Source organism: Argopecten irradians, chromosome 11 (genome assembly GCF_041381155.1).
Source record: "Argopecten irradians isolate NY chromosome 11, Ai_NY, whole genome shotgun sequence".
NCBI lineage: Eukaryota > Metazoa > Mollusca > Bivalvia > Pectinida > Pectinidae > Argopecten > Argopecten irradians.
Window position 1 is genome coordinate 32,523,472 of NC_091144.1, and position 19,621 is coordinate 32,543,092.

At 35.1% G+C, this 19,621-nt stretch overlaps 1 protein-coding gene across 1 annotated transcript in view; it reads right to left on the reverse strand.

Moving 5' to 3' along the window:
- LOC138335342 (golgin subfamily B member 1-like) overlaps window positions 1-19,621 on the reverse strand; it is a 102,046-nt gene that overhangs the window by 7,348 nt on the left and 75,077 nt on the right. Inside the window, exons 17-31 of the mRNA XM_069284380.1 lie at window positions 16,016-16,406; window positions 14,304-15,215; window positions 13,556-13,837; window positions 12,811-12,876; window positions 12,166-12,226; window positions 11,278-11,483; window positions 10,731-10,799; window positions 6,844-7,500; window positions 6,367-6,429; window positions 5,854-5,916; window positions 3,987-4,082; window positions 3,408-3,569; window positions 2,874-3,059; window positions 2,175-2,351; window positions 1,649-1,771 (exon numbers count right to left, since the gene is read on the reverse strand). Of these exons, the coding sequence (XP_069140481.1) occupies window positions 1,649-1,771; window positions 2,175-2,351; window positions 2,874-3,059; window positions 3,408-3,569; window positions 3,987-4,082; window positions 5,854-5,916; window positions 6,367-6,429; window positions 6,844-7,500; window positions 10,731-10,799; window positions 11,278-11,483; window positions 12,166-12,226; window positions 12,811-12,876; window positions 13,556-13,837; window positions 14,304-15,215; window positions 16,016-16,406 (3,514 nt within the window). The remainder of the gene's footprint in view (window positions 1-1,648; window positions 1,772-2,174; window positions 2,352-2,873; window positions 3,060-3,407; window positions 3,570-3,986; window positions 4,083-5,853; window positions 5,917-6,366; window positions 6,430-6,843; window positions 7,501-10,730; window positions 10,800-11,277; window positions 11,484-12,165; window positions 12,227-12,810; window positions 12,877-13,555; window positions 13,838-14,303; window positions 15,216-16,015; window positions 16,407-19,621) is intronic.

Sequence of the window (19,621 nt, forward strand, 5' to 3'; positions counted from 1 at the left end):
AAAGCATGTATGATATACAAGAATTCCATGGAAGTGGATGTGTCGCCTGCACAGCATCACAAAAAAATAGTTATTTACAGTTGAAAATATTGTTAATAATTAGGTGAAGTTATCAAGTCCCTTATCTCTTGCAAATATTGATGGATTTTGACCAGTATCGAACTCATCTAAGACCTCATTAATATAAAGCAATACACCATATTTGGTTGAAATCAGACAATAAATACTGAAGTTATCGAACGGAAACCATGTTTTGACAATTTTAAAGTTCTGTAACTCTTGCAAATATTGATGGATTTTGACCAGTATCGAACCCATCTGAGCTCTCATTGATATAAAGCAATATACCAAATTTGGTTGAAATCAGACAATAAATAATTTATTAAGTTATTGCACGCAAACCGTTTCCCGGACACTGACATAGTGATACCTAAGTGTCGCCTTTGCGTTGCAGGCGACACAAAAAGTGTGAGTTAGAAAATGGTACAGTTGATAATAATCATAATCATAATTTAAATTGTCATTGTTTCACAATGCATTCGCAGCAGACACTGGTTAGATGTATATGGTGAAAATATTCAATTCTGTACATATTAATTAATCATATCTAAAATATCCCAATGACTGTAAACCTGCCTGGAACTAGAAAAGAAATTGTTTGTTGTCATGATCAAGCAAGTGAACTGAAATTCAATAGTATAAATGACAGTTAAATGTGATATTCACTAAATACAACATATAACCTATCGTGAAAACGAGTGATGTTTTATATTCTGTCACAGAAAACAAAGAAAATATGAAGACTTTGATTATTAGACTTTTCATATGAAAACTTGTGAACCATGCATATCTGAAAATTTTCTTCCTAGAAAGACAACATCCAGTGAGTGATGATAGAATTTAATAAAGTGAAACATCTCATTGTATTCCACCACACATACAATGTGTCTCAAATGATAGCCTGAACTAGAATGGGATGTAGGAGCATGGACATCAGGGTAGTTATAAAACATTAGCCCCCTATTCTATGGTAGGAGGTTCAATTTGGGACAAAATGCAAAAGCCTCTCTGAATGCTAATGAGCTTTACGTAGTTAGAAGGAATCAAATCTTCCTTGTAGAACAGAAGTTTCACCAGCTAAATTCTATGATCAAAATGTTGTTTGGCAGTTCACATTCAAATACCCACAACTGAAAACTGTATCAAAATGTAGAAAAATTCAAACATGGATATCACTTTCTTAAGGATGGTTGAAGAAACTAAAGGCTTAGATATTGAACATTCTACTACAAGTCTTCCACCTCTGGGTCTTGAGTTTAAAGCCAAAGTGTATTGTGCAAAGATCATTAATTTATTCACCCCTGAAATCTCTTAATGAAACGGTCTAGTCTTTGATTACGAAGAGTTTAAATGTGTCTTCAGGGGTGGATAAATCAAGGTTAGTAATTTCTTATCAAGGTTTTTGTATCAAAAAAAAAAAAAAATGCTGGCAAACCTATATGAAAGTACAGATATGGAGGATGGGTTTTGGGGTGAGGGTGGAGTGATCCCTCCATCCCTAAGCTAGGAAAAATAATTTAAAATAAAAATCAATATTTCCACCACCATGCTTGGATCATGCAGACATCAATGGATTTAGAAATATTACCTGTGCCTTCACATTGTCGTAACCAACAATGTCTTTCTCAAGGCAAATGTTATCTTGTTCAAGGGAGACAACTTTGCCCTTACAATCTGATATCTCTCTTAAGAGATCTTTTATCTTTTCCGACTGATATAGGCAAAAGAAGAGAATATGATTTGTGTTATTTTTTCATGAATTTATAATTGTAAGGATTTAAAAAATAAAGAAGAATTCAGATAACAATTTTCTGTTATTTTTTTCTCAAAGTGTTTAAATCGTTCTTTTGTTTTCATTTTTTTTTTACTTTCATTACTTTTGTGTATGCAAAGAAGCACTAAGTTATGCAGAAAGTAAAAATTTCCTTTAGGTATATTCTTTGAAAAATATTCAAAATTGGCGAATTTCATGGATTTTATCAGTTTTAACCAATTTTTTTCATGAATTTCAATTAATCAATCAGTGCCATCCAATTAATTTCCTTTATGAATTTCATTTTATGGTTTATTTGTGATTTTTTTTAACGTTGGTGATTTACAACAAGTATGTTTACCCTATCTTCTAAAAGCTTAGAACACTCGTCAAGTTTTTCCTCCAAATGAGAATTATCTTCCTCTAATTGCGGGATGAGTTCAACCTCGGACCTCAGAGAGGACACCTGGTCAGTCAGCCGAGTGTTTTCTGCGACTGTTATCTCTAAATCCTTTATACGTCCTTTGAGTTTTTTCGACTGTTTTGGGGAACAACATTAGCAAAGCATAATCAAATTATTACAACTTAGCATTGGCAGTGTTTAGTGTATTAATTTCAGATTTGGTAAAATTGAACTTTTATATAATGTAAACTAACTTTTTTGCAGCTGCTTTTCAGAAGTTCCTCTTCAAAATAAATTTGCATAGATAAACATTCACGGAATCAAAAATTAAATATTAGAAAATTCGATATAAATGTTTGTATTTTAATTTGTGAAGAGAATCTTTCGCGAATTTATTTGGATCTTGAAATTCGCGAAAGTAAATTGCATGCGAAAGAAAGATGATGTACAGTATCTAGAAGTTGTCAAGAACCATAAATAGTATTGAGTTATCCAAGCATTTGAATAGATTTGTGGTAACCCAGTAATTTTAATGATTAGTGTAAAGTTATGTTAGGACCAACAAGATTAAGAAACGTCTTCAAGTAACACAAAGTAAAGATATTACAGATCTATATGTGAGAACAAAACTCCCTGGGCTTTGGTAAAAGTCTTTACCTGTTTTAGAAGCTTGTTGTTTTCATCTTTGGCATGTTTTAGAGATTTCTCCAGTTCCTTGATCTCCTCTGCTTCCTGTTGAAGACATTGGAGGGAGTCAAGTGCGTTAGTTCGCATGTCCTCGATCGTACGGCATTCCTCCTGCCATTGTCGTAACTCGCGCATCAAGCTATCAGCTTCATTTCTCTGTCAAACACAAATTTTCATAAAAATTTTTTTTCTATAATCTATACAAATTTATATCAAACTTTAACAGTCCAAATTAAAGCAAAGAATGATTTCATATTCTTGAAACAAAACAATGACATCACATCATCTATTCAAAATCAATCAATAAAACACTGTTCTGCAATGTGATCTCTTGGTTGTTTTTTTTAAATTACTAGTCAATTTGGTTTTATTTGTTTAAACTTCCCATAAACAACCATGGTAGTTAAAGGATCTGCCAGGTTTGCTGGTAGAGGAAAGTCAGAGTTCCTGGAGAAAAATCACCACCCAGCGGTGTGTAAACTTCATTTTTGTGACAATTCTTACCTTAGCGACAAGTTCTCGTTGCCGTTTGTTGAGCTCCATATTAAGAGCAACAACATCTTGCGACAAATCAAGCTTCTTGTGACCAACATCAGCAAGCTCCTCACGGACCTTGATTAGTTCGGCCTCTACGATCTGGATGACTTCCTTACTGTTTCTAGTATCCTGTTAGAAATTGAAGTAAGATTTGGAATTTTATAGGAGTTCGTAAAACGGGACATGAATTCATACTTTTTTTTATAGTTTACCGGTATAACTGTATACAATGTGTGATAAAATGAGGAAGACACTATAAACAAATTAATGGTAATATAAATTTACTGTGCATACTGTATTCGACCCAATAAACGCCCACATCCCTATAAGCTCCCTCCCCCTTCTTTTAGGCTTCAATTTCACTTACTTTGAATTAATGCAGACTGGAAATATTATTATTCCCAACTGATGTCTTTTGTATATTGATTGATGGCTTACTTTGAAGAATTATTTTATGAAAGGCAAGTCCAAATTTGTTTCTATATTTTTTTCTTTATCTATCCAGACATGATATATACTTATAACTAAACAAATCTATTGTCTTACCTTTAGTTTGAGGGTTTCAGACAGCGTGTCCAGGAATCGCTCCAAGATGAGAATGTATCGAGATTTGTTTTCCAAATCTTTCTCCAACTTTGCTATCTAAAAGCAGAAGGTATACCATTTAGAACTTGTAACATCTACACATTTATTTCTATCAACATTGAAGGCTATATATTACAGGACAGCCTTTCCCATACACATAAAAGGTGTGTGTATACATGCATTATAAGTATTTTTCATATTCAATTGAGTTTATTAAAGATACTGCCAATGGTAATTATAATCTTTTAATAAAAACAGGAGCAGATGGATTTATGTTTTTCTTCAGTAACAGTAGTTACTTACTTAACATTATTCTGTCTTTGCATATTGCAGAGTTAGCCCCATTGCCGGTAGGTATCAATTGTTACGTCATGATTTTGTAAGCACAATTCATGTCATTTTCTCTGAAATGTGTTACGCTACGCTCGCAAACACATGACGTCACAATCAATATCACCCGTAAGGGCAGATAATTCTATAATATGCAAATACAGAATTACCATCATTGAACAGTGTGAGCATCATTCTTATTTTACTTTAGAATAGAAGTATTTAAAACTTTTAATATAATTATACATCCTAAAAAGTCCAGGCATTATGCCCTATATGGAATGGCATCTAACAACTGTTTGGATTTCGTTCAAAATCAGATACTTTCATAGTTGTAGAGATAAAAGATTTATATTAAAATTCTTAGAAATTGTGCTTGAATTTTTTTTTAATATTTCTTAATATCTACAGAACTTTTTACAACAACATTAGAAAGACGAGCAGTTTACTGAGAATTTTGTTTGGTAAAATGTAGCAAGTGTATATTTGACATATACTTCATGAGATAAAACCCAACAATCAGAATCTGCAGTAGATATCTGTGAGACATAAAAAAGGAAATTAATGATTCAATAAACTACAGAGAGGCACATATATATTATCTATGACACTTCTATGATATCTGCATCTTCTATATTTTTCTCTTACAATAAAATATCTAGGTCACAACAAACCTAATCTTAAACTGTAACACAAAAGTTGAACAACGTATGTGACCTTGCCCTTGACCTAGACAGGTGACCTTGACATTCATAAGTCAAGCTGATTGAATAGTGAGCTATCCCAGCATGCAATGGTGACATTTTAAACTAATAGAAAATTTCTCAAATTTGGAATGACTGAATAAAAGATGGAATGAAAAGACAAATAATGTGAATGTATGCAAAACATTTTCCTTCGTGGAACAATATAACATCATTGTAATTACATTCCACATCAAAAACTAGGAAATTCCAATCTCAAAGAAAGTCTTATTTCAAAGAGATCAGAAAGAAATTTCACAACATGTAGTGCATAAAAAGATTTTTTTTTTATGGTGAAGACAACTTTCAAGATGGCCGACTTACCTTGGCTTTACGTCTTACAGCTGGAGGGAGCTATATCAAAGGTATGATGGGATACAGTAACCATAGCAACAATGGAAATATCAGGGGGTACTAACCATAGTAACAACAGATAAATGTCAGGAGTCTGTTTTTCGCAATGGCCATTATTATGCTTTATCTATACATGTGAGTAATAGGGTCTAGTTTTTAATGCAAACGTAAATGGCAATTCAGGGAAGGGTGATAATGCAGAACAAGGGGAGACAATCAGCAATGAAAGGTGAAATGTTACTTAGAGTGTTTGGGGTAAGGGTTCAAGAAGGCTCTCTTTTTGAGACATGAACTTTGGGGTTCTCTAAAGTAAAACTATTTAAATGAATTGGATGGAATCTGATTGTATACTGTTATTGTAGAAAACCTTGGGTAGACAATATATTTGAATCATTACCCACCTCTTCTTTGAGATATCTGTTCTCCTTGTCATAATTCTCCATTTGACGAAGAGCTTCTGAGGTCTGAAATATAAACAGGGTTTTAGAATAATTGTATTTTGCTGATCAATTTGTTTTTCTTTTTAATATTTCTTTATTAAATATACTCCATCACCCAAGGGCATAAACAATATCTATATCATTCAACAATAATTGATGTTTAAAATATATGTCTATTTTATATTTTGTTTTTTGTTTCTTGTCTGCAAAATCAGTACCTATAATTCCATATAGGGCATAGTGCCATCAATTCAGTTAATGATTTTAAATATTTGGATCTAAAAAGTTAAATTAGAAGCTCAAACATTACAATAATCAGGTAATGGTGTAAAATAAGTAACTTTTGTTACAAAAGAAAAATATTAATTTGTCAAACTTGTTTTAATTCAATAAAAATTACTATTCAGCAGCAATGTAGCACCTTTTAGAAAATCAGTTAATCACAAATTATACTCCCAAGTTAAATATAGTCACCTTGATTTTCCAGATCATGACACCTTCATCATCTGTGACCTCACTGTTCACTCCCGGCTTCTTCTGTTGGGAGTTGAATAAGTTAATGAGCTAATGATATCATAATCAATGACAATTATATTAAATTTTATATCAAAAGGTCAATTAAAATCTTGATTGTCAATTAAAATCTCAATTAAAATCTCAATGTCAACTAAAGTGACTAGCCCAGTAAAAAGAGAAAACTGACCTTGATGTCTATGTAAAGAATTTAAAGAAACACAAGTACAATCCCTTTTTCTTTTTCCTCAATTTCAACAAATATTACATCAAAATTATGAAATTTGTTGATTTCTTTCCTTTTTTTCTTTTAAGGTATAGAACTTGCTAGCACCTTTAGTAAAAGTCTTGTAATAAATATATATGTAATTAAAACCTGTCATTATTACCTGTAATTACCACCTGTAATTTAACCCTGTAATTAACACCTGTAATTACCTGTAAAGCATGACTAATCTCCGAGATTCTGTCTTGCAGTGCCTGACTCCTGAATGTTGACACGGTACCGTGTCCACTATCAGGCACGCTCATCATGGAGTGAGGGGTCGGAGCAGATACCAAATGGTAATCCTGCTCGTACATTATCTCATCCGGAAATTCCTGTTCCAGTCCAGGAAATCCAGCGTTAGCGAAATTATCGGCAGTATTGAATGTGGAGTTTAACGATGGTGGCTGGCTTTGTGGCAGTGGTGGCGGGGCTTCGGAGTCGACACTTTCTGTGGGGCGAAATTTTCTCCTTTTCATCAAAGGGCTTGCCATAGTGGAATCGGTGTCATTCTGTGTGCTATATTTAGCTTGACTTTCACTTTCAGACGGGAGGGTTAATCCTAACACTAGCTCCTCGTCTGGGTTTAAGCGGGACCCTGATTTGGCACTCGATTGGTTGAGACTTGTGGCCTTGCCAACGTTGACCCAACGTTTGTCTCGACGGTTGATCCCTGCTGCCCTGGGTGACAGGGATTCAACCTGTTTCCAATGTGCCTCTTCTAATGGATTCTCAGCAGAATCAAGATGGCTGACCAGATCATCAATCATCCGCTGTCGATCATCCGATATTAATTGTGCATTGGGTACATTTTTATGTCCCCGCGCAGCCTGACAACAAAAACAAAAGACCCATATTTAGTATAAAGACCAGACAAAAAACCATTAGGAAATCTGAGATACATTACAAGTACCTGAATCAAAACTCTCAAAACGCTACATCAGGGGAGATAACCGATATAAAATACTATATTATTCTGCAAAAGATAAAAAGATTTTTGTTTTTTTGTTAATCCTAATACAATGTACTTTCAAACCTGGCTGTTGAAAGGGTCTAGGGTATCTTCATATTGGTTCCAAAGGTAAAGAAACTTATTGCTATGACTGAACCGAAGGTCTCCATGAAAATGTGTTCATTATGAAATTATCAAATATGATGTATTGTGTAAAAATGACATCAATATTTCTAGTAATATTTCTATAAAACTCCAATCCTTTGTACTGAATAAAAAGTAATTTTTAACCACTTATCATATAGATAGTGTAGAGTTGTGATTTTGAAATTTATTATTTGCATGGTGTTTATGCTACAAACATGATTTGGTACATGTGCAATCATGGGGTGTGGTTACTTGTAAATACTGCCTAGCGATTGGTCAATAAGTCTATAGGATGTGAAAATAACAATGACTTCAAAAATAGTGCAGAATACAGATTTACATTGGTGATGAGCTACTTCTGATCAATATATTCCGTCTTTGCATATTACAGAGTTAGCTCCCTTGCGGGTAGGTATCCAGTGTTACGTCATTATTTTGTGAGCACAATTTACGTTGTTTTCTCCCAAAAGTATGATGTTACGCTTGAAACACATGACGTCATAATCAATACCTCACCACAAGGGCAGATAACTCTGCAATATGCAAATACAGTATAATATCATTTATGAGAAAATTTTATGACAACTTTGGTAAAGGGAATGGCTGTGTTTGATGATACAAGATGCCAATTTCATAAACATGTAAACAGCTGCAGTTGAAGCAACGTATGCATGTACACAAATATCACAGACAAAAACATCCTGTGTATAGCTATAATTGTGACCATCACCTATTTACCAGAAGCTCCCTAAATCTATAACAACTAGTTTTATGTCAATTTATCTATACCATTTTCGTAAAAATCTATGGCTACGTTTTGTTGCTAATCTCCATGTAACCTGTATCACTGTAAGATACTTTGAAGACATATGCAATATTCCTTTTGAACATACATATTCCTTTTGAACATACCATATTCAACCCAACAAGCGCTCAGGGCGTTTAGAAAATTGAAGAAAATGAAAAGGTGCTTAATAAGACAAATTTATTGCAAACCTATTTAGTTTTGATAGTTTGGGTCTTTATTTATGCCTGGGAAATTGAAATTGAGGCCTCAAAAGTGGAAGAGGCGCTTATAGGGACATGGACCCTTATTGGGTTGAATATGGTGTACAGGTACTAATCTAGTTCTGTTTATTAAATATACATATGCAGTATTTTTCTGTAACCAGCATACAGTCAATCCAGCCTTATAGCTGCTACCTCTTTATAAAGACCACCTGCTTAATAAGACCACTTTTTCAGGATCCCAAATGGTCATTTTATACACAATTCAACCTGTGTATACAGACCACCTAGCTATAAGGACAATATTTCTTTGTCTCTTGGGTGGTCTTTATAGACCGGATGGACCCTATAAAGTTCCAGCAAATCCATATATGAAACAAACATAATTATGCGGTATATTCCTTTGTAACTTGTATAAATAATACTTTATAGTAACCACTAGTTCTGGTTTGTGGAACAGACAATTCCTTAAAACTTCTACACAAAGTATTATATCCTATACACCAGCAACCATACAAACTATAGCTTTGACATACCACATTGTTAACACACAATACCACGGCATGCTCTGTAACCTTGGACAGTTATGACACTATAACTATCCGTGCCTTCCATTTGCAGATTCGTACCAGTTGTATCGATACGAATCTGCTGTATCTCAAATGGAACGCGCCGTACCAGCAGAACCGAACCGGTATCGTTGGTTCGTTTTCAGAAGCGTACCACTTGGATCCAAGATGGCGGACCCAGATTCTTCATTTATCACCGGAGTGTCTTCTTTGTTGAAAACAAGGCAGAGCGTTTTTATATCCAATAAAATTACATGGATTGTTTATTTCAAGATGTGCCGAAACTATTTAGTATTATTTTTATATTCATTTCATTGTTAACACCGAAAATACTTAGCTTTTATATTCGAAGCATATCTTTCATATCGGTGCCGCCATCATGGAAAAATCCAAACACGTTCCATTTGGCGGTACTGTATCACTTTAGTGCAACTGGTACGAATCCGCAAATGGAACGCACGGTATGTAACCTTATGTATGTGTGACAGGAGAGGAGAAAATGTAGCGGTCAGACATAGATTCGAACCCTAGCCAGTACTCTACCGATTGAGCTACTTGTATGATCGGTCTAGTCCAATTCCGCTCCACACCTCCCTCCATTCTCAAACTCCTTGCCCTAGAAAACATTGGAGTTTGTAGCAGGAGAGGAGAAAATGTAGCAGCCAGACTACATGGTGCTCGAACTCGAGACCTCCGAACACTAGCCAGATGCTCTAACGATTGAGTTACCTGGTCACTGGATAATCAACTCAGTCTAGTCCCACTACACTTGTAAACGGTGCTAAGACATATTTATGTACATATCTTGCTGTAACCTAACAGACAAGTTAAGACCTTCATTGTCACCTCACATGGCTAAGCATATTAAGACATATTTAAACGTACATTGCTCAGCATGCAGCAACAACGCCATATGTTAAACTCATTCACCCCTGAAATTTCATAATGGACTGGTCTAGGCTTTGATTAAGAAGAGTCTAAATGTGTCTTCAGGGGTAAATGAGTTTATTTGTTAGGCTAGATTTTGTAAAGCATAGAATTATTGAAACACTGAAGTATTAATTATCTTTAGACACTTATGAACGACACCAGAATCTGAATGTGATCATGAATCCATGCTAAACTGAAAATGTTATATTATTAATCTTGCAAAAACAAAGGTACTATATATCTGTGATTAAAATAAGATATTTCACATTCAAAAATAAACTTTAACATACACATTACAACGATGGATGGCACATTGAGGACAAAAACCCAGGTTTTGGTTCGGTATGGCAGGAAAGCAACAGAACGATTCTAAGCTGCTAACACAAAAGCAGGCAAGCACTTGTTGTTCCCCTTATCCGAGCTCTCCTGTACTAGGAGGTGCTTAAAGTCATACCTCGTGTGGTCCCAGCACCACAAACCTGCCGTCCTTAGTCAGGCGAATGTGAACACTGGTTTTCTCAACCTTACATTAGCAGCAGTGAAAATGATCATACAACACAGTTTAACACGCAGTGAAATCTACATACGAACGTGTAACATTTTGTCAATTGTTGTTATAATGTTACGATACAATAACATTCCTGTGACGGCAACTTTCTAGAATTTGTGATCGATAAGCAAACACACGAGTGAAACAATCTGTCAAACTACCCTGCTGGTATCTACATTGGTTAAAAAGCAAGTCTCATTTCATCACAATAATTAGGTTATCAAGTAAAGTTAACAGAAATCAATATTTCTTTCTTTAAAAAAAAGAAAATGTTAATCAATATGAAAAGCTAAATCACAGTGCTTGTTAAATCTAAAACAGTTTCTAAGAAACTAAAATTTGATTGAACAAAAAAAGAACATTTAATGCTGGTTAATTATGGGTTAATTAAAACAAATCTTTCAAGCAAACAGTCAAGATTGAGACAACAATTAAACAACACGATGCTTACCTTATGGACGCTGCCCTCGTCAACGGTGCTAGCGTCTGACATGTCATCATAATTCATGACATCATAACGGTCACTCTGGACCGGCGATTGCGTAGGGTGTCCGGCCTTGGCGGACCTGGTCATTTGACCTTGACCCTTAGCTCCTCTCTCTGCTAGGCGACCAGGAGCCTCCATGTGTGAGACTTGTGCCTGGTCAGCTGAGATGCCTGTTAAAATGAACAAAAGGATACTGAGGTATGACAAAAATTAATTTCATTAAATATCCTAGATTCTATCATAGAACTGTTAAATAGACGAGCCTGTAGCTAACTGGTATACCATGACAAAGTCAATTCATTAACATCAATCTTCCACAGACAACCCATTAAAATTACATGGAAGACAAAAAACCTTTTAGATTTAAAAGAATAATGACATAGAAATGAAGGTAGCACATTCATATAAAAACTTAAGATCATTTTACCCAAATATATTTTCATTAAAATTTCTCCTCATAAACTCAATTCAAAGGAAAGAAATAAGCAGACGACACAGTGGATACCTACAGCACAACAAGAGGTGGTGACCAGCTGCTGTGCCTGGTACGTAATGTTCTTTATAGATATATTACCTACAGCCCCTTATTGATCTACAAATGTGTCCACATCTGGCTCCATACACTTCAATTGTCTTTTGTGTCCATGTGTGGCATTTCATGGATCATATATATGATTTGGATGCATGTTAAATACAGACGTCACAGATAAGAGATTTTGATAGATATCTACATTACAAGTGTCCTTGTAAAGAAAAAACATTTTCCAGGATCGTATTTGATTTCGGTGCAAAAATCAAAATGAAGGTGGTAACTTGGATTACAGACAATCATAATAAGAATAATCAACTCACCATTATGTACGACTGGCCCCAAGTCCTTCCACTGCACACTGTGCATATTCTGTCGCATTGCCTGTCATGACAATATTGACAATACATACACAGTCAAACCTGTCTATAGAGACCAACCAAGGGACAGAGGGAAAATGTTCTTTATAGCCAAGTGGCCTTTATACACAGGTCAAATTGAAATTGATCATTTGGGACCAGAGATAGATGCACATTCTGTCGCATCGCCTGTCGACAACGATGTTGACAATACAATAAACAGTCAAATCTGTCTTAAGACCACTGATGAGATATAGAAAAAGAACACCATTATAACCATTTAAGTCATCTTTTAACTCGGGGCAAATTGTGTTGAAATTTTGGATGAACTTTAGGGGCTGTGTTTGGGTAAGGGCATTCACTGCAAGGGGTCATGTTGGAGAATGGCTTTGAAAGGTTACATTACAATTGGGGAAATACACAAAGGGCTATGTCAGTGAAATAATTTAAACGGGTCATGTTTTAATGAACCAATTTTAAAAGAATCTTACTTCTACAATAATTAAACTTCTTTAAAATATTGATAGCATATAAATGAATGCAATGCAATTACTTTTATCTGATCTTGACCTTATGAGGACTAGTGCGAACTTGAACCCTGCGACTTACCTTAATTGTCTTGGTAGACTGAGCCAAACGTCTTTGGATAGCCTCGAGTTCAGGACTACTAACGTCCTGTTTGGTCAGAAATGAAAGTAAACAAAATGTGATCAACATGCCAAGCTGGAGGTGAGAAAAGGTCATTTGAAGGTCAACTCAAGGTCAAAGTGATAAATGTGTCTATGTGAGTATCTAAAAATATATCTTAGTGTAATTCAATTATTTTATAAATTTAACTACTGGTAGCATCTACATACTAATTTCAAAAGGTGAAACAGTTGTTGAGAAAAAAAAACATGAACAACACAAGTCATTATACAGTTTCTATATGTATATACATATGAAACAGAAAAAAGAGTTAAATTTACATGCATTTATGTCTGAACAATACTTCAACAGTTATTTTTCTCTTTTCGTATACCGCCCTCCCCACAATTTTTTTTTTGGTAAAGTAGTGATATCGCCCCCTCCCCCCTCCAGAAGCTTTCTTCAAAGTAACAATTTCTTGAGATGTAATCATTTTCCCAGGTATGAATTTACATTTATTCCCTTCCCAAGGGGCCATGGTGGCTAATAGGCACTAGCCCTCTTCTCATGGTTTCGAAAATGTGCTAATAATTTTTTTTTTTTCAATGGTGGAACTACAAAGTGAAAAAGAATAAAGCACAATATTACAAGCATATCTTTAAAAATAATTCAAAAAAGGTAACAAATAGAAACTTGTTCAAGCTTAATTATCTCCCTTTGTCCTTACCTGCCCTTCTTGCATCCGTTTGACTGTATCTAACAGCTGGGCGTTTGTCTGCTCCATTTCGTCGAGATGGAGTTCCGTCTGCTCCAGCAGAGCCACCTTTGTTTGTAACTCCTGATACTCCACTAGAGGGAGCTTCACTGCCGATTTAGACGTCGAAAGGTTTTGATAATCGAGTACACGAGATTTGAGCTTCTCGTTTTGGTTCTGGAGGATAATCAAACGGCGTTGACAGTCCTCCAGCTTCCTGGGAACCTTGAGGGAGCTTGGCGCGTCCAGTGGTAACTATGGCAACGGGATAGAATGAAATATAAATCAGCAATGGTGTAATTTGGTCGAAACAACAATGTTTAGTAATTTTAAAACGTTGATTTTAAGTACAATGTACTGTTACAGTTCTGTGCAATGTAATCAATGAACCTTTTTTAAACTCAATACAATAACTCATTCACCCCTCAAATTTTATAATGGACTGGTCTAGTATTAGAAGCAGAAGAGCCCAAATGTGTCTTCAGGGGCAATATAATCAAATTAATTCTCAACAATTCAATTCTTTTTGAATCAAAAGAAAACAGTTCTTTGATTATGAATGCAGAGTTCATCAACAGATACACCTTGAGAATTGTAAATAAAATGAAAATTTCTTGTTCATTAATGAATATTTCATGAGTTTTGATGGTATATATACATCTTCAAAGAATACATTCTAATACATGAAATGATTTCCATTTTTTTTAAAAAGTTCTCTAACCTGTGTGCCTGAGTTCTCCAGTTCCTGTATCCTATACTTTAACTTATTCTCACTACGTTGGAGCTTGCTGAGTTTATCCTTCAGGATTGTCTCCTCTTCTTCTGCCTGACGGAGCTTACCCTGCGTATCGACCTCCTTCAGCTGAAGGTCCTTGACCTTCTTCTGAAGTTCCTTTTCACTTTTCTCGAGACTTTCGGCTTCCTGTTGAAGCCGAAGTTCAGTGTCCTTGAGGGCGATAGCTTGTTGTTCTAACATTTGAACCTGGTTCTGTAACTGAACAATGTGATGTGTGAGTGCACCGTTTTCCTGAACGACGTGATTAAAGTTTTGCGTCAGATCAACGTTTACCATTTGTAATTCCGAGTTTTGTTGGTCGGTGCTAGACCCATGTGTTTGAAGCTCAGATAACTTTTCATTAAGCATGATTTCCTTATTTTCTTGGTCCTTTGTCCGCTGTATTAAATTAGCTTCTGCATTTTCCAACTCCTTCAACCTTAAGTGTAAATATTCCGTTTTTTCTGCAAGTGCATTCCGTTCTGTTTCCAAACTTTGCACCTGTTTTTTCATTTTTGCCTCGGAAACACTCAACTCTGTCATGGAGGTTTCAAGGTTTTCCGACTTACTCAGCCAAACTTCCTCATCCAGCTTATATTTCCGAACCAATTCCTTGAGTCGCATTTCCATAACTTTCAGTTCGGAGATCCTGTCTTCAAGACGAGAGATTTGGTCCTCCAGTTCCTCGACTTTATTGTATAAGCTTCGTTCCGAGGCTTCAAACTGATTTACCTGTTCCTTTAAATTTTTCTCCGAAAGAGTTAGCTCACGCAGTTTGACATTTTGGTCGTGGATGAGGTTTTTATCTTTCCTGGCAATCTCATGGAGTTCCTCACGGTCCTGTTCCATGTCCAACACCTGCAGAATGTCAAGGTCATGTACAGAAATTCAAGGTCACAATGAATTGTATTCTATGCAAACACATTTGAGATAATTTTGTGTTGTTTTTTGATAGTGTAACTTAACATTTTTGAAGAATGTAAAGGTCATATACATAATGTCAAGGCTACATACAGAAATTCAAGGTCATGTACAGAAACTCAAGGTCACAATAAATTGTATTCTATGAAAACAAATTTGAGATGATTTTGTAAAATTTTCTGATTAAGTAACTGGACTTTTTTGAAGAATTCAGAAAGAGGATATTATTCATAATTCTTCTGTAATGCAAACGGTACTTTTTATTTAAATGTGTAAATAGCCACAGCTACTAAAGTTTTGATGATAAAATAAGCCCTCTAATTGTATTACTTTATTTTTATCCTTTCTCCTGTCTAGAAGGAACATTTTTTTTTTTTGGGGGGGGGGGAGGGTATTTTTGCTACTGTAAGCCTGTATATATACGCGTGTAATTTCGCGATTTGTAAGTGTTAAGATTTTGAAATATTTTTATTTTCCGAATATATACACTTCTTCGAACTTCAAGCATCAGATTTAAACTTTGAAATTTTTTCCACAGTTAAAGATTTCCGTGTTATAAGCAAAAATTTTAACATCACGTAAATTTCCATTTTTACAGTATATCCATAATTTTTCTGAAATCCACGAATCCAAAACACCAGTGAAATATTTTGAATTACAGTACTGTTATGTAAAATATGAAACACTTCAATTATGTTACCCGGTCAACGAATTTAAAGCACTCAGTAACACAGTACCTGTTGCTTAAGGTGTTTCTCCAATCTCTCCAGCTCTCCAATTCGTTTTCTCAGGATATCCTCCGGTTGGTCCAACATGGTGACTGTTGTCATGGGAACACCAGTAACAACCTGTAACTTTTCCTTCAGATGTTTCTCGCTCTGTTCCAACGCTGTAATCCGATCCAGCAGATCCTGCCTGCTCCCATCTGAAGATGAGGTCACATGATTACGATCCTGAGCACCAAAGCCTCTTTCTGAGGTTGCATTCCTGACCTTGAGCTCAAGGTCAGCCTTTGACTGCTCTAGATGATGGATTCGTTGTTGAAGTCGTTTCTCGGACGATTGGAGAACATTTATCTGTTGATTGAGGTCGGCATCAGATCCTGTGTCACCAGTGCGGAGTGACGATCTGTGGAAAAAGGAAACTTGTATAAATAGACATCAACTAGAAGTTTTAATCCAGTTTTATATCATATCTTGTGTTTATAACTTTTGTTTAAACACTGGGGTTGATTTAGTGCACATAGCATGTTGGGTCGAAATAACCCGCCGTATACATCACACGTATACATCACACGGGCTGAGACATTTCATACCTGCGCACAATAGATGTAAACAAACATGTAGACGACCACATTGTGTTAGTGTTATTTCAGACTAAAGAAGGCCCTATAGTGGCTGAATATATATTCCATAGAAATGATTTTGATCTTACTTTGAATTTATTTTGACCATTTAATTTGAATTATTAATATACTAGCTTTATACCATTTTTACCTCATTATTAATCCAGTAGCAAATGGTTTTTTTCAAAAGTTACAGCTTTAACTATTTTCTCAACTTTCTGCATTTTAACTAAAGTCCAAAATAAATGGGCAGATCCAGAAGTTGAAAAGGGGCACTGAAAATGATTTTATAATGCAATAAATTTGCTTTATCAATTATTGAAACAAAATTACAAAATAAAATAAGTGTGGATACAAATTAGTGCAGTTCGGTGGTTCAATACTGAAAGTACCCTTTCACAAAAATTAGGGCTGTACAAAAATATGCACTTCAAAGACAGCATTAAATTAAACTACCACTATAAACTTTAAAATCCTCTAAATCTGTGACTGAACAAAGCCCAGTGAAAGTTAAGATACTACATTGAAATGTGAATAATTTAAGTTCCTTGTGATACCTGCATGATAACGTTTATGCAAGACTATTGCTTCTATCCATTTAGTTGACTCTCACAGAATACCTAGATTTTCATCATCTCAAACTCATGTGAGACAGAGATACCACTTTCTGGAAAGTATTCCATTTTTCCATTTTCTATCCTGGAATATCAAACACTAAAACATTCAAACTTGATTTACTTTAAGTTGATCCTGCTTGCTGGTCAATATGTAGAAATCTGACCAGAAGTCGTATATCCTAGTGTGTAAGTTGACTATATCATAATCCATTATAACAGTATATATATTACACACACATGACCTGATTGCCTAATCCATCTACCCTTTAAGGCTAGGGATTATATGACTCAGTAATTCTAATTCTGACTTCAGTAATCCACAAATCTTTCAACCAGGTCTAGATTTCTGACTTAGTTTTGTTCTAAATGAAGGCTGAATCAACTAGAACTGTCGCCAGAGTGGACAACCAATACCTGCCGCTGCACAAATTTAGTAATAACTTCATTAATAGGGGACATTGCAGAACCCTATATAGTTTTCTCAACTCCACTTTATGTCAGGGTTTGGTGTACCAAATTTTATCGAAATCTGTCAAAAAGTTTAGGAGGAATTTGCTGGGCAATGTTGTGTCTGTACAGACAGACAGACAGACAGAAAATGCAATTCCAATATACCCTCCCTTAACTCCGTTACCGGGGTATAACTAAGCTTTTCATGACCTCCTGTCATTTTCAGTTCTGTTACTCTCCAAATTAGATTTTTGATGAACGTTTGTTGTATTATGCCTACATTACACCTTACCATTAGATCAAGGTCAAGTATTAAATAGGTACACTAGATGATACTTTCAATAATTTTTGTCAGGTGATAACTTCAAACCAATTAGGATGTTAGCATGTTGCATACCAGAGTCATACTTACCAATGTACAGTACATTATAATAAGATATATTTTACCTTGACTCATAGGTCTGAGAATTTTTTTTTGGCGGGAATTCTTGTAAATCACAGAGGTGTACAACAAGGTGATGTTATTATCCCTTAACTATTAAAGAGATAAAAATATTTCATCTTTGATATTTTTCACAAAACAAATTTATCGTTGATGCAATTTCTTTCTCATACACAACATCTATATTCATTGCTACAATGGTCAGATAAAACTTACTATAAGGAAAGATCAATATGAAGCTTTTAAAGGAATACCTATATATATATCTTAGTGTGTACTGTAATCTTCTATAATCCTATTACACAATGGACAAATACTTCACTATCATTGCGGCTAAGGAACAACTCCAAACCCACAATATCCCCTTATCAAAATAGAATTCCAGTCTCTTTTGTAGCCCAGCTAAGAAATATACATGTGTAGGTAAACCTATGGTAAATATATTTGACTTGAAACACTCAAAGAAAAATCTCCCCAGATCTTTTATTACATATAAATAATTTGCAATATCACATAAGAGAAATAAAGTCTGACAGCATGCTCTTATGACAGAACTAGTTAATATAACAGCTACATAGCATTCACCATGGCTATAGTAATATGGATATTCAATATAAATTGCATTTATTGACAAGCTCGCAACATTTTGACCATAAACAAAATGCTCTGTCCAGAACCATTGCTTTGTTATTCTTAAAATGAAGTACCAATTCGAAACGAAATTCAAAGCACAGAAAATCGAAACAAACAGACTCAGTATATGGTATTTTTTAATATTTGGAGCAGTCTTAAGTTTCTAACTTTACATTTGGCAATATTTCAACCCTCCCCCAACACCTCCTGTCGGAGTCATATATCTCCATTCTACAATGTTCCACCAGACTGAAATTGTGTGCATTATTTACCTGGATGCATCCAAGTCAATCGATCTATCCCACAAACCAGGTAATTATAACATATATACACTGGTGACCTGACCTCTCTACTCACAAACAGATTTAGGACAGGACTTCCAACACATCCAATCAGAATATCGCTCCATTTTAGGTTTCACAGGTGAGAATAACACCAAACAGTATACAGGTGAGATATGTAAGTCTGTGATTATGGCACAAACAGATGTTCATTGGTATTTCTTAACAGTTGCTGAGGCTGCAGCTAGCTTAAGTGTACCAGGTTGCTGTAGTGAGCTTTGACCCCAAAAGTCATGCATAAATGATGCAATGTGGCCCTAACCTAATATCTTACCTGTATCTAATTAATTTTCAGGTGTGTAACCGTCAATGGGCACCGGGTGGAACCATTTACTAGGGCAGCTAGCTATAAGGTTCTAACCAAGTCTGCAACTTTAAGCACTAGTGCGATGCCCATGACTAGTAATTTTACAGCAGGACTAGAACCAATTGGAATGACCTAGTCCGATTGGACTAGTGGCTCCCCATTCAATTAATATTGTTAAATACTACATTTACAAGAGCGGTGGTAAATT